Source organism: Accipiter gentilis, chromosome 7, assembly GCF_929443795.1.
Source record: "Accipiter gentilis chromosome 7, bAccGen1.1, whole genome shotgun sequence".
NCBI lineage: Eukaryota > Metazoa > Chordata > Aves > Accipitriformes > Accipitridae > Astur > Astur gentilis.
The window spans coordinates 40,649,631-40,664,212 of NC_064886.1; the positions used below are offsets into that span (position 1 = coordinate 40,649,631).

Below are 14,582 nucleotides of genomic sequence, written 5' to 3' on the forward strand. Positions count from 1 at the left end.
AATAGGAGCAAAGCAGAAGGCTGATTTGATCTGATGCACAGTAGTGGTTGGATTTAATGGGGAAGGGACTCACTTTCACAAGCACATGAGAATAAAGATGACTCACGTACACAGCAGGGGTGTTAAGCTTTGCAGTTGGATCAACAGCTGCATAAAAGTGATTGAGAGATGTTTAGATCATAGCTAAGCCCACTGCTGACAAACGCTTTCTAGACATTTTTAGATGCGTGAACTCAAAGCACAGATTGCTTAATCATTAGGTTCAGGAAAAAAAATTTTTTGAGTCTCTTCCAAGCCAATCTTTTACATTTAAAGAACAATTTTGAATAATCCCATCTGCTGGTTGAATCAGCAGTGTCCTAGTAAATAACGCTTCACTGATACATTTGCCAAAAGTGCCATAGTGTCAGTTTTCTTCTTGCCCCAGGTTAATACCTTCACTTCAAAGTGAAGATGAAGAGTCTCAGATACAAACTTGTCAAAAATCACCATTTCAGAGGTCAAAACGCTATGCCAATCTTCACAAGATGATGTTTAAACAGGATTACATTTTGGATTCATAGCCTAGAAAGAACCAGCTATACTGATACTTAAACTCAAAGAAAACCTGGCCACTGAAATATTTTTGGTGAAAAGTAGCTTTGTGCAATTCACCCTCCCCATATAGTATCTGCTCACAAATCGTTTCAGTTCTCAAAGAAAAGTATCTGCCTTGTAACAGAAGGAAAAGTAAGTCTAGTTGTTTCTTTTATGTGTAACTGCAGAAATTCAACTATCTCATTCCTGTATGCCATCCACTTCAAGTTATTTAGTATGCTTAGGCACTAAGTGAAGAATACCTTGGAGACATATGGTGGGTGTTTGAGAATGTTAAAACAAAAGCCAGCATCGCCCCACTTACAGAAAGCACCATGTACTTACTTGCCACCTATACAGCGCTCCCTACTTTGTACTATTTAAAAGTCTCATTAAAATATACAGAGAAGAAAACTATACAACAGTATCAGTGTAATTGTTTTAATGCTTACATTTTTTAGTGTGTGTTACAAACTTGGGAGACTATCTGGTTTATTTAAGCAAATACAAGATAAAAGGACATTAGCTCAGGCTTTTCACAGCATACTCTGTACTGGAACAGGTAGCATATATGCCCAATCTTTAGTTCAGGTAGCATACAAAATGCACAGCTGAGTTCTAGATGTCTGGCTGCAGTGATTTCTTCATGCTCTCCTTTCAAGGCTAAATTCATATTGTTTAATGAAATTTTTAAAAATGGGATCTACATTAAGGCACAAGTACAGATTATTCAGAATATTCAAATCTGGCTCCCTGTGAAAAACTACAGGTAAATTAAAAAAACACATTCAAGAACATACAAAGGGAAATAATTTAAGGGAAGGTCACATGATCAGGAATCGCAGTATTTGTATAGACTCTTACAGCACATTTTTTGCTCTAAGTTGCACAGAAGATGAACTCATGCTAGGACAAAGGGGATTTGATACAGTCCTTTTCCTTAGGAAATAACTGAATAACTAAATGTAATCTGCCAACTTAAAAATAACAGTCCCTGGTAGAAATTAGAGTTATTTTTAACAAGTTAATTACACATAGAATTAGCAAGGTCAAACTAATAGTTACTGATAGATGTGAATGGATTCAAGTACAAAAGGCCCTGAGTGTGAGAGACCTGACAAAACTGGCATTGACTGATGAACAGCCAACAAAACAGAGCAAAAACCCCAACCCACTTGTTCCATTTCACATTGCAATTTTTTCCATAATACAGTAATGATTAATTATGTGGAAATAAAGTATACAGCAGCCTTCTTTAAACATGTTACAGACGTAACCCTGATTTTAAAATATTTTTTTTAACACTGTATCTGCAGATACTATTCCCAGTTAACTGTGGGAGCTTCTTAATCCTTTTTACAACCTGATCTTTTACTCCAGCCTCAAGTGAGGCTACTAAAGAAGGTATTTTCCCTAGAGCATTTCTGCTGGAGGTATGGCCCATTCTTAGGATAAATATGGCTGAATGAATCCCAATGACTGTTCCACTAAGTTTAAAAAGCAGTAGGCAAATTAACACAGAAAGATCTTAAGTGAAATGCACTAAGGTGTAGTATTATAAAACTGGATACTGTATACTTTGCATCTGATTCTGTACATCTTACAGCCCATAGAGTCACTTGCTGAAAATCTGACTTACAAAACATGGAATTTAATGCTTTAACTGGAGCAATGCAAATTAATAGCATCCTTCATATGAAATCATGGAGACTATGTTTACCAATGTAAGACATCATTACAATTTGCAAGCTTCACTGACTAACTTCATTGCATGCAAATAAAGAGGTACAGTTGAGGTATAAGAGCCTTAATGTCTTGAACAGTCTTAATATAAATACATATCAACTCTCCAAGACACTAAGCAGTACTGTCAGTAACTACTACTTTTGTTTTTAATTCTGTATGCAGACAGGATCTATCAGCAGTGCTAGCAAATTCATATTGAGCTAGAACGTGGAGATGTCTAATGATTAAGTACCTAGTTAATTTTTCTGTTCTCCCAAACAAGACCCTTCAGGCAGTATATTGTATTGGATCTAAATATTGCATAAGTACGAGGCTTAAGCTTCATCACAGATAATTAGGTAAACGTAAGGAAAAAAAAATGAGGAAAAAATATCCCGTCCAAGGAACATTAACATTCAGGAGCAAAAAAGGTCTTTCGTGTTACTGTGTTGTTCTAATCATCATCATCCTCCTCCTCTTCAACGGGTTCTCGTAGACCTTCGCTCTGACGACTTTTTCCAGCCATTTCCAAAAAGGCTTGAGCCTCAGGATCTACATCCAGGATACTCTTCTTACCTTTTGTCTTCAAAACACAATAAAATATAATAGATTTAAAATGTCGTTATGAATGAATCACTATCAGGCTACAAGAAAAAGACATACTCTAAAGTCCAGAAGTAATCTGGTTTGCAAGCTTGTCACAAGGAAGCATACATATTTTCCAAGCAAGGCATTTAAGATTCAGTGGGATACATCAAGTTATTTTTATTGCTGCAGTTACACAAAATAGTCATAAACTTTTCCTAAGATGACAGTACGCTATTTCAAGTTTGTTCAGGTCACAAGCCAGCCAGAACATCCCGGTTAACCCGACCTCAGTCTGAAGTGCAGATGTGAACTCTTTTTTTTAAAGAGATTCAAGTACGATTCAATGTTTTTTGTAAATAATTTGTTCTGTTTCTATTTATGTGTCCAGTGAACAGACAGGGCACATGAATTTAGTATGAAAGAAATGAAATTTAAGGAAAACAACACCAAATTGTTCAGACAGTTTAATAAGAGACTAAATTACAGGAACAGAGGAGACTGGAAAGAGGTCTCCTACTCATTCCCAGAAATAAATCAGGTGGAGAAAGACTAGGATAAATCTATTCACATAAATTTATTGTAAAACAATAGTAAATTTAAAGTTATAAAGAAATCTTTTGCATTCTCTTCCTGAACTACAGATTAGGCTTTACTTGTGAGCTTCTAGTGCTTGCTTTCTGTTTTACAAACACTGGGTATTAACAAACCCCTCCAAGGAGGTTCCTCCTGGAAACCACTCCTCAGTATCAGAAAGGCTTTTTGAAATTCAGAATAAAGTACAGCTCTTTCGACTCTACCATTTCATGGCTCCTGATGTTATTTCTTGTTGGCACCTTCGATAATTCCACTACTGTTTTGCCATTTACGTGCTACAAAATATATGGCATCACAGGGCCAGTTAAAGAAAATATTATTCATTACAATGGAAAGACAGTGTTTAATCAGAAAACTGCAACTGCCAAGTTTTGCATTTGCATCTCCTGTTCCAATCAGGACACAATTTCACATGTTTCAATTCTGTTCACCTACCCCTGCACTTTCAGGGAGGTCTCCCACTGCCCAGACTTCCACGGCATCCAGTGTAAAATCCTCTTTTGCTGACAGCTGGGGACTGTTGTAGGTGGTACATCGAGGTTTTGCTTTACTGTGTCCCTTCCCATAGTCACTGTCTATCCAGAGTCCAAAGTACCCATGTTGTCCACCCATACCCTGTGAACCAAAGCAGCACACTAACCACTTGTTATACGTGTAAAACAGAGTGGGCAAGTTATGAAACCTAAAGTATAAATTGCAAATTTCAGTATTTATGCCACACTTCTATGGATAGGTGAAAAAGAGTATTCCAAGCGAACCTGGGCTTCTGTACCAAAATCCAGTATTCCTGAAGACAAACAAGAATTTACCTGAGTGATACTGCTCTCCCTCTACACTGTACAGAATACCAGTATCTGCAAACACGTCAGCTACCTCTTGTGCCAGAAATTTAGCTCATTGGCTTTTGTTTATTGACTAACAGTTCCATTTCAAACACAGTGAAAGTGCTTGGTTTTGCTCTTTTCCATTTAGAAAAGTATCTACAGAAACAAACAATGTAATTTGATGTTGTTTGCTTTCTTTAGAGCAAATTTACTCCAGACTGCTGCAATTCCTAAAGTTATGGGCACATAATGCCACAAAACTGTGAAGTGCTTTTCAAAATAGGCGATGTTTGTAGCTCTGTAGAAACTCCTCTGCATCCGAAGAGCTCATTCGTGGACTTGAGTAAAAGGAGCTTCTGCCACTGTAATTACACAACAGCAGCAGCCTACATGCAAATCTTGTACTCTAATTCTGTTGGGCTTTCTCAGCCTCCCATTATTTAAAAAGCAGTTAGTGTGGCAGTGAGAACAGCCTGTGGAAAAATCCTCAATTACATAGATCAGCTAGCTTGTGCTGCTTCAGTGATGTGGATACATGCAGTCAATTCTTCCAGACAACAGGGAGGACTGCCAGAAGGACTTCTGTGATAACCAAACTTGGCAAAAAGATTTCTTCCCAGAACCTCCATAAATCTAGCCTGCATCAAGACCACCTACTTGGGTCAGACACAAATAAATTCCATCTTAGTTGATTCAGTATTTCAATGTACATATAAACTGAAAAGTATAGATTCTATCAAGACTGTAAGCGGTTCTCCATAGTTCACACTTTACACTGATACTTGAACAAAAAAAAAAAAAGAAAAAAAAATCCTCCTACTAGAAGTATGGCACAAATAGCACAGAGAATGGATGAAAATTTCCTCAGAGAATAACAAGTGAAATAAATCTGCTCACAGTAACAGAAACAAAAAACACAAAACACTTCCATACACCAGCCACGAATCCAGTTTCTAAATTGTCATTTCTTAATACTTACAAGTCCATTTGGCATTGTTTGTTGGCCATGGTTCAAATACATGTAGTGGTCATTATACCCTGTGTATGTGTATACAGCAAGAGAAGGGAAAACGGAAAACAGAAAGCATCTGTTGTCACCTGTAAACAGAAAAGCATCTGAGGTCAGACAACTGGCCAAGTAGTAACTTGCCTATAAATAGGCTAGGAAAAAAATATTGAAGAAGTGCAGCTGAATAAATCAATGACAGCATCTGCAATCTCAGAAAGTCATACCTATCTCTCATCAAGATCTAGACCTACTGTTTATTCTCAGTTAACTCTGTGCAGGGTCACAGAAATCAATGTGATTATATGGCTGTGACCAAGGGCAGAGTCAGAGGCATGACTAGAGCATTACATTACTATGTAAGGGTACACCTATCACAGGCTTGTATTGTAACATCTAAAACTGGCAAACTGCTAGATCCTTATCCTTAAGGGTGCAGACACCCTTAGTTCTGACTATATTGATATATAGATTATTTAGGGTCAATGACTTAGAGTACAGTTTTCATTATGCCCAGTTTGTTATTCAGAGGGAGCTGTGGTGTGATTGTCTAATATGCTACATGTGTTATTCCATCAGGAAAAAACACAAGGAGAGTGTTGTGTAATCAGTGTAACATAACATTATATTAACTGAATGAAGTGGTAATTATCAAATAGTAATTAAGTATAGGAATTCAGTTTTTAATGTAGCAAAAGTGTGGATTCCCAGCACAACAGATTATTCGGAGTCCCTAATTTTTTTTTCAGAAAGCCATCACAAGAGTTCTTTTCAAAGAGTTAACAAATGCCCCTCTATTCTCCCCAGAGGTTTCAAGGAAACAAAAAGTTTAGCTTGCCCAAAGGACCCTTTTGCTGCTGGATTTTAAAAGGGAAACAAAGACAGACAGTGCACAAATGGCAACAAGAGGCTTAACCTGGTGTTGGGCTCAGCTGTTCTGAGATGGAAGATTGCCATCTGCTGGACATCTTATTTAAACTCTAATTCATCGTCTATGCTGCATTTCCTTCATTTTCATTTCATTTTCAACCCATGCAGCTACAGGGGTTGATAGACTTCGCTGAAAAGAAAACTTGTTCCATGATCAGTAAGTCCCGCAATCTTAAAAGTCTTATCAAATAACAGACAAGCTGGAAACATTAATCAGTAATATGCCTGACGGGGTACAAAGCAGCAATAACTTAGCATGTATTCTATATTTTTCAAAAATTAGTGTTATTTTTGCCACGGGAAAATACACTTGGAAGTATAAGAAATACTGCACGTCATGGAAGTAAAATGACAGTATCCATTAAGTGGACAGCATTCTTGTACCTGTACAGAATAGGCTGTTTTACGAGAGCCATGAGATACTAGAAAAAGAAAAGTGAGTTTTACCTTGAAACTGTGGCTTCACCTCCCAGGAGTGAGATGCAAACCCACCAAAGATATAACCATCTAAGTCCTTTAAGATCACTACACAAGGACCTTTGTTCACTATATGCCCACATAACTGTGAAAAGCTTTCTCCATGAAGCCTAGAAGAAAATAAAAGCTGCCACTTGTGCTGTAGCTCTGCAGGCAGAAGGGAGTTGATGTATATGATAGATGGGATGTCAAAGAGACTGACAAGTCCTCTTCCTTTGATGCCTTTGCAGCCTGGAACCAGGTTGAGTATGTCTTTGGTTTGGTCTGGGAGAGAATGCAGAACATGGAGGCCTTGCCTGATAACAACACTGAGGAAAATTGAGATCTGTGGAACTCTGTACACCCAATCCTCAATGACACTTTGATCAAAATTTGTCTCCATCAGCTGAGGACCCACAGGTTTTGTCCCATCTAAATAAGACAACACACAGAAACAGTAGTAAGTCTCCCGGTCTGGAAAATAATCAGTTGACTTTTAAGTGTAAGCACAATATTCCATTATTTTAATGGACATGAGACCAGATATGAAAGGAGAGGGTGACAGTAAAGTGTCAACTATGTTAAGCAGATGTATCCACAGAACTGAGAAACATTTGCCTGTGACATCCATTGGTTGGGCTGTCATGATTAAGGAACATGGACCCCTAATTACAACCCACAAGATGTTCTTTGCAAGACAGCAAAATCTATTATTACAAGAGTGCAAAAGGACATACAGTCATAAATATATGCACATGCATCTAGATGCCCGTCACCTGCAAGTTAGGTATTTGTAAAATAGGTATGTTCCATGACAAATAGTTTTGTATGTCCACTTAAACCAGGACTTCAAACCAAAGCTCTCCTGAATAGAAGTGAGAAAGATGGTAGGGTAAAATAAATGAAATTCCCAAGTCATTTGCAAAGCACTAGGTTTGAAATATTGGTCTCGCCATTTAAACTCAAAGATGTGACCTGAAGAGAAAAATTCTTGAAAGATCAGCAACTACATGAGCTCTGTGCTATTCGGGGATATACCACATCAGTGATGCTTACCTGCAAGCTTCAATTCTGATAGGAGCTGAGAAGCCAGAGCCTTTACTCCACTTGCAGAATCCCTAGTATTCTCCGAATTCCAACCTTTCAGTTCCTTCCTGTAACTCAGTACATGGACTACAGACATGATCAGATCCTCTGTGAACTTAAAAGGTTAGAACATCACCATTTTGGCATTTCTTAAATGAAATTGCCAAGAGCTTCAAAGGACTTTCTGGAAATAAAGTCAAGTAGTACTGATGCTGTAATCCCAATGGCAGAAACATCTCATGACGAGTCAGAAATAACAGTAAAGCTGTTTCAGAGTCATAGGTCTTGAAAAGTATCCTTTTTCAAGACTTTTTGTAAATGTTACTTCACAAAGCATCTCCATAACATAGGGCATGAAAGAGGGAGGGGAGGTCCAAATTTTGCAGTGGTAGGAGCTGCTAGTGAATTACTGTTTTGGGAGATGCCACACTTCCACCTTGCAAGTTATGTATTTGATTCACATATCTATCCTGCAACTAAAGCTCTAGAAAGCATTTTGCTCAGTTCCCAGAAGCACCAGCCACACCACCACCCTTGCTGGCTCTTAAATATAGCCAGTCTCTGCACCCTTCATAGTGATCCTGTGAACCATGAAACAGTCGGTGCTCTTCACAAAATCCAGATCCTGGTTCTCAAAGTAGGCAAGTCAGTATGGAAAAGCCCACAGCTGAAATGGTCAGCCCATATAACCCAGTTTGCCTACCCTGTTTGTCCCAGATCAGCAAGTCAGTGGTAAAGAGATAAAAAAATACAAAAAGTCAGGAATCCCTGTTCTGAATTTTGTGCTCTAAAGATTACCTTCAAATTACCTTTCTGTCTCTGTCTGTTCTCTTACTGTCCCCCCAACACACATTTAAACTGCCTGTTTACCTCTTGGATTTGTTTGCCCTTCACAGACCCTTCTGTCTTGGAGATCATTCTCATTATTATGGTAATCTTCTCATCTGCATTCCCTTTTAAGAGGTTTGACATAAAAATTACAAACTGCTCCTTAGCAATCTGTTCACTCAGCCCAGATGATTTCCCAGTCAGGTCAATACTTTTCATTCCATTGTATAACCGAACAGTCATTTGCTCTGGTAATGGCTCCCGCATATATGCCTACAACGAGAAAAACAGCAAAGAACATATTTTAAAAATGAAGAATAACTAATATATTCCAGCTAATCTGTGCTGATAGATATTGCTATGAATGAAGGATTTCAATACCAAGTATCTACTATCAGCAACAAACTTTTGTCAAAGGACTGGTTTTCCAACAGAAAAAAACCCTCTATTTTTACAGTATCTCCTTTCCAATACAATTTAGTGATTTAAGTTGATATTGGTTTTCCACAAATGCCATGGATTTAAAAAAACCCAACACTGAAAAGTGTTTACAGGATATTAGCAAAAGATTTCTGTATATTAACTCTGTTGTAAAGGTTTACAACTACGCCGGTCCTTAACCCTGTTTTTGATAGTGGAGCTCACAGATACCTAAAAACAAAGAGAAAGTAAAGTTTCTCCCCTATCTCAGTTTTGGCCTCAAGACAATGCAGGCAATGTGTTTAACCCTACATGCACATGTAGAAAAAATACTGAGTAGTTTCCCTCTGCATAGCAACATCTAATTCAAGCATGGAACAAAACTGAGATCGCCTGATTTCTATAAGGCATCCCTGATGTTAGGACAGTCGAAATCAAAACTTACTTATCTAAATTACATGACTGGCCCTTTGAATTGAAATCTAACTGGTATACGTCATCATACATCACAACACTGTGGGAAAGATCTGACTCTGAATTCAAGAAACTTTCAGTATTCAAGATAATTACACTGTTTAAAAATAATCTATAATACATCCATACACTAGGACACGATTACACAGTGTCTTCACTGCACAAAGCACTGTGCATAACATGCTGAACACCTGACTTGACTCATATAGAGGGGTGTAGCCCTGTGGGGACTATGCTGAAATCAATGGAGCTCCACCTGTGTAAAAGCACTCCAGCTATATTCAGTGGAGCTGCTATTACCAATCTATTGCTGGCTCAATACCACTCCTATTGAAGCCACCAGGGCTGTTCCTATTTCATGTTAATGGCTGTTGCTGTGCATATAGGGCAAGATCCAGTATGCCAAGCTCTACCCTGCTTTTGTTGACGTCAGTGGTAAAACTCTCATTGATTTCAGTAGAAGCAGAATTAGCAGCCAGTCCTGCACATTAGAGTGCTTCATATTGAGGGAGGGACTGTCACAGGGGGGACAGCTGTCTTTAAGAGGCTTTCTAAAAGTGTTACATGAGCCTGAAGCGAGACAAGCAGCAGGGAACATAATTAAAAATACTATACTGAAGGGCTTTTTACTTCACACTGCGGTATCACCTACCTACTCCCTACCCTCTCCCACCCACCACTAACTTTGTTGCACTGTTTTGTTATACTTATAGCTTTTTCAATGAGTAGAACTGGGGTGCAAAAAAGGACTGTAAAAAGGGAAACTAACAAACATCTAACAAACTCACACCTCTGACAGTTTAGCATCCTTGTCTTAAATGGCTTCAAGAAAGTATTTAGAGATACCTGCTCTACCTGCTTTCCAAGCTATGCAACACAGCCTGCTCTAGTCCAGAAGCCATGTAGTTTCCTTCTAGTAAAGCACTGAGCCTAAGCAGAGTACATGAGGTTATGTTTGGGGCCTCGTCAATGTTACCAGACTGTTGCTAGATCAAATCTGACATATATCAATCTAGCTCAGGCATGAGCATAGACACCTATAAGGCAAGCATGCCATTGCAGCAGTCCCTGCACTAAGGAATTAGGCACCTACAGGCAGTCTTTCAAAAGATTTTAATTTAAGTTAGCAAACAAAAAGGCAGGAAGGGAAAAGAAAAAACGTTCATCAGAAGTCACATTGATCTAGGGGCAAAGCTAGAAAGAGAACTTCTTCCAGGTCCCAATCTAATGACACCAAGGACCAGGTTCTTGGACCTATTAGGGCTGAAAAGCTGGGCAGCAGCAACACGGTTTCCAAACTGGTGGTAGCTCATAAACAGCCAGGCTGGAGGAAGGCTAAAGCTGGTCTGTATGTAGATGCATTGCTAAATACCTTAAAATAACCTGCTGCTTTCCCTGAGTTTTAATTTGATTCCATTAACTGTGTAACATATATAAAAATACACTTTTAATACTACATTCATCTGGCCACTTGGTTCCTGCCTAACTGAAGTTACCAAGTATTGCAACAAATCACTTTCCTCTTCTTTCCTGATTAGAAAATGAATGCAAAGTTAATCAGAAAGCATAATGTATGTTAATTAGCTAAAACAGGGAGCCACAGCTTAATCAAGTAAAATTGAATTCTCTCCTTCTAATGCAAGTAAAAAGATTAGAGACAGGGATGCAACTGAGGGAGAAAGATAGAACCAAATACAAACTGAATTTGTGACAGCTTCTCAAGAAAATCTCTAAATAATCACACACTCCAGGGGGAAGAATATTCTCATTTTTCAAGTTTCTTTAAAAATATTTTCATATGTCCCAACTTACTTCAGATTCAGGAAAGCTGCAACTTGACCCAACAGTGCAATTTAAGAGAAAAATACAAACCTGAAAGTCACTACTCATGTTAAACTGTAAGAAAAAGTTAAATATCTATCCTGCCCCAAAACATTAAGTATTACATTGAGACGAGCAATCCTTAAAAAGTAACTATTGCCACATCTTTTGTTTCTTTCTGGAATTATGTTCAATGCACTACATCACAGATATATCAGGAATAATAGATTGTCTTACCTGTAGTGCTGCCAGAGTCACAGTTTTCTTTGTACCTTTGCCATTTTTTGCTCCAGCTGAGCCGCTCAATCCTGATAAGGTATCAAATACTCCATCAATGACAGATTGCTCCTCAGGAAGAAATCTGGAAAGGTGATTCTGATAGGCATTGCTTTCTGTATTTCCCATCTTTTCAACCTGAAGCAAAGGAAAAGGAATTAAAAAACCCACCCAAACAAACAGTAAACACAGAAAGGTATCACAATGACCATCAAAGAGATATCAAACAGATTAACATACCAGTGCAAGTTTTACAAGAACAAATTAACAGCCTTCCAGGAAACTATTAAAATTACTGTTTAGTCTCTATTCACTGAGACTTAACAAACTTGAAGAACATCCATGAACAGTCACTGTACTTTAAAAAACAACAATCTGCCAGCTCTTTGCTAAAACCATCCTGTCTACCAATTCAACCCTCATTCAAGTCTTATCAAATGGAAAAACCAATATGAACTAATGATTAAAATAGCTTGTACAAAGTGACCATGGGTCTGTCAGCTGGAATACATCAGTAACATGAAGGAAATAGCCTGATTATGGATTATTTATGACAGATTATGCTGCATCTTTCTGATGCATTAATGGACTGAAGCTAAGTCTGCCAATAACACGTGGCACTAAAACACCATCACTGTAAAGTCTCTGAAGATGACATGACAATGTTTTTTCTAAGGACGCAACACAAAAATAATTCAAAAAGCTGACAAGAAACACAGTAACAAAAACATTTAGGAAGACAACGCAAGATCCATCAAAAACACGGCTTCATATGAAGTCAATAAGTTGTTGAGAGCTGGTAACCACAGAATTAAGGTTGGCGGGGGGGTTGGTTTCGGTTTTCCACATTTAATGGTACAACTGTGATTTCTCTCTGTCCCAGGATTCACCTGCATTACAGAGACTAATGTTATAGTGCTGTCTGGGCCACATGCTCTGGCTTTCTCCCTGGAGCAGCACAGCACAGACCTAACAGTGCCATAGTAGGGCCTGAAATCCCACTACGACCGTAATGACAGTCACTACTGTAAACAGCCTTCCCATCTATCTGGGGTAGACACACTGCTGGGGTGGCAACATAAAAAAAGATGAGAAGAGGAATAAAACATCCTTTCATAGTTTTCTTTCCCCAAATTCCACATCCCTTCTGGCACCTCAGTTTTGGTGCAGGATTCCCAGTTCCACAGAGATCTCTTTTTCCAGACAAGCCCTTCACGAAGCCCTTCAGCGGCCTCAGAAGGACTCTTTGTTTAGCCTAACCCAACCCTTCTGTCATTAACTGATGCTGACTTTGATAAACAACTGTACCTAAGCAGCTGGGTTGGGCTTCTTTACCTTCACTGACCAGTACAGGCCCCAAAGCCTCGCTTGCCTGTCAGGAAGATGTCGATCGCGGGGTAAACCCTAAAGGGTCAGTGGAAACGACGGTAACCTGGACGAAAAACCGCGAAGATGCTATTAATTTAAGCAGCAAACCGCTGGAGAACGGGGGTCCTTGACCCCTCTCCCTCAGCCCGGGGAAGCACAAGCCGCGAACGGGCCGAGGCGGCCCTGGGCTGCAGCCCGGCAGCGGGGCCGAGGCCCGGGGCTGACACACCGCCCTCCCCGCACCGGCACGAAGGCAGGACCGGTACAGGGCCGAGCAAAAGGCTTCACGGTTTGCCATTTTACCGGTGTATTTCCCGGTATGCTTAGTGCACCCCTCCCCAATCCCCATCCCAGCGATGGGTGTGAGGCGAGAGGACACCCCCCTCCCCGCTCCGCTCCTTGGCGGGACGGCACGGCGAGCCCACCTCTCTGCTTACCGGCAGGGCACCCTCGGCCCCGTTCAGCCCCCCTGGATCGGCCCCTGGACTTTCACAAACGCCCTGTCAGACGGAGCCGGCGCCCGCCGGCGCCTGTAGGCCGCCCGGCCGGGGCGGAGCGCGGTGAGGGCGGGAGCTGGGCCGCGGCGGGGGATGGCGCCGCCTCTGAGGCGGTGGCCGCGGCGGGGAGGGACGGGCGCCGTTGGCCCCGGAGCCCGCTGGGGAAAGCAGGGAGGTGACAGCCGGCGAGCTCCGGAGCCGAGCGAGGCCGTGGCGGCCCTTTCTCCCTGAGGGGACCCTTTCTCCCTGAGGGGTCCCTTTCTCCCTGAGGAAGGCCCTTTCTCCCTGAGGGGACCCTTTCTCCCTGAGGGGTCCCTTTCTCCCTCAGGGGTCCCTTTCTCCCTGAGGGAGACCCTTTCTCCCTGAGGTGGCCCTACTCCCCGGCCCTAAAATGTGGTTCAAAAAGAAGGTGAAAATTCAGAGTTGTAGCTGGGGCAGAGCAATCGGCCCCAGCGGCCGCTGTCAGAGCTAAATTGCCTGGGTGCCCGGTGCTGAAGAGGTTTTAAGAAGTACCGGGGCAGACCCCAAAAGGGTCTGTGGGAGAAGGCATTGCTGGCCCAGATCTGTGCTGGGAATAGCTCTTGGCTTTTGGGAAGAAAAAAAGATGTGCATGCCTGTGTGTAATATACGTACAGACACATACATGTCATTTTCAAGGTATACAGTCAGGCTCTGGTGAATTTCCATGGCAATACGGAGTGGAGAGAAAACACAAAACTTCTCAATGAATAGGTTAAACTTCTATCTCGTGACTGGCAAAATCACGCTGTACAAGGCTGTACAAAGGCTGAGGGACAAACGCAACGTTGCAGGGACAGTGCTTAGGGATCCGCCAGGCCTTCAGTCAGCAACATGAATACGTATGAAAAAAATTACAGCCTCAGTGGTTGCAAAACTGGCCCCAGAACTCACTTTTTTCAGATCAACAACTTTCCATCTCAGCTACGTTACTACGCCTTGTACTTTCAGGCATAGGGTTTGGTTCCTGAAATCTGTCTAAGCCTTTGCCTTCATAGCAGTGACACCTCATCTGTCCATGCTTCGTCTAACTCTGGTTGGTTTGTTTGCAGCCAGAGCTCAGTGTGAAGCCTCCTTCCAGCCAGGGGGAAGATG

At 40.8% G+C, this 14,582-nt stretch overlaps 1 protein-coding gene across 2 annotated transcripts; it reads right to left on the minus strand.

Moving 5' to 3' along the window:
• Positions 1-673: 673 nt before the first annotated feature.
• MEAK7 (MTOR associated protein, eak-7 homolog) lies at positions 674-13,527 on the minus strand. 2 transcript variants are annotated; one of them, XM_049804567.1, is made up of 8 exons: positions 13,410-13,527; positions 11,566-11,742; positions 8,656-8,886; positions 7,756-7,900; positions 6,691-7,131; positions 5,287-5,405; positions 3,919-4,098; positions 674-2,884 (listed from the first exon to the last, which is right to left on the minus strand). In XM_049804567.1, the coding sequence occupies exons 2-8, from the start codon at positions 11,731-11,733 to the stop codon at positions 2,756-2,758; spliced, it is 1,413 nt and encodes a 470-aa protein (XP_049660524.1). In that variant the 5' UTR covers positions 11,734-11,742; positions 13,410-13,527; the 3' UTR covers positions 674-2,755. The 2 variants fall into 2 exon arrangements, with proteins under 2 accessions (XP_049660524.1, XP_049660525.1); XM_049804568.1 differs by lacking the exon at positions 13,410-13,527 and adding an exon at positions 11,845-11,992.
• Between the last annotated feature and the right edge of the window lie 1,055 nt (positions 13,528-14,582).

Excerpts from the sequence above, each read along its gene's own strand:
- MEAK7 (XM_049804567.1), bottom strand. The coding sequence starts at position 11,733 with ATGGGAAATACAGAAAGCAATGCCTATCAGAATCACCTTTCCAGATTT. Across the intron at positions 7,901-8,655 it reads AGGGCAAACAAATCCAAGAG|TTCACAGAGGATCTGATCAT; the intron begins GTAAACAGGCAG and ends TAACCTTTTAAG. Across the intron at positions 4,099-5,286 it reads AAACAATGCCAAATGGACTT|GGTATGGGTGGACAACATGG; the intron begins GTAAGTATTAAG and ends TTTGGTTCACAG.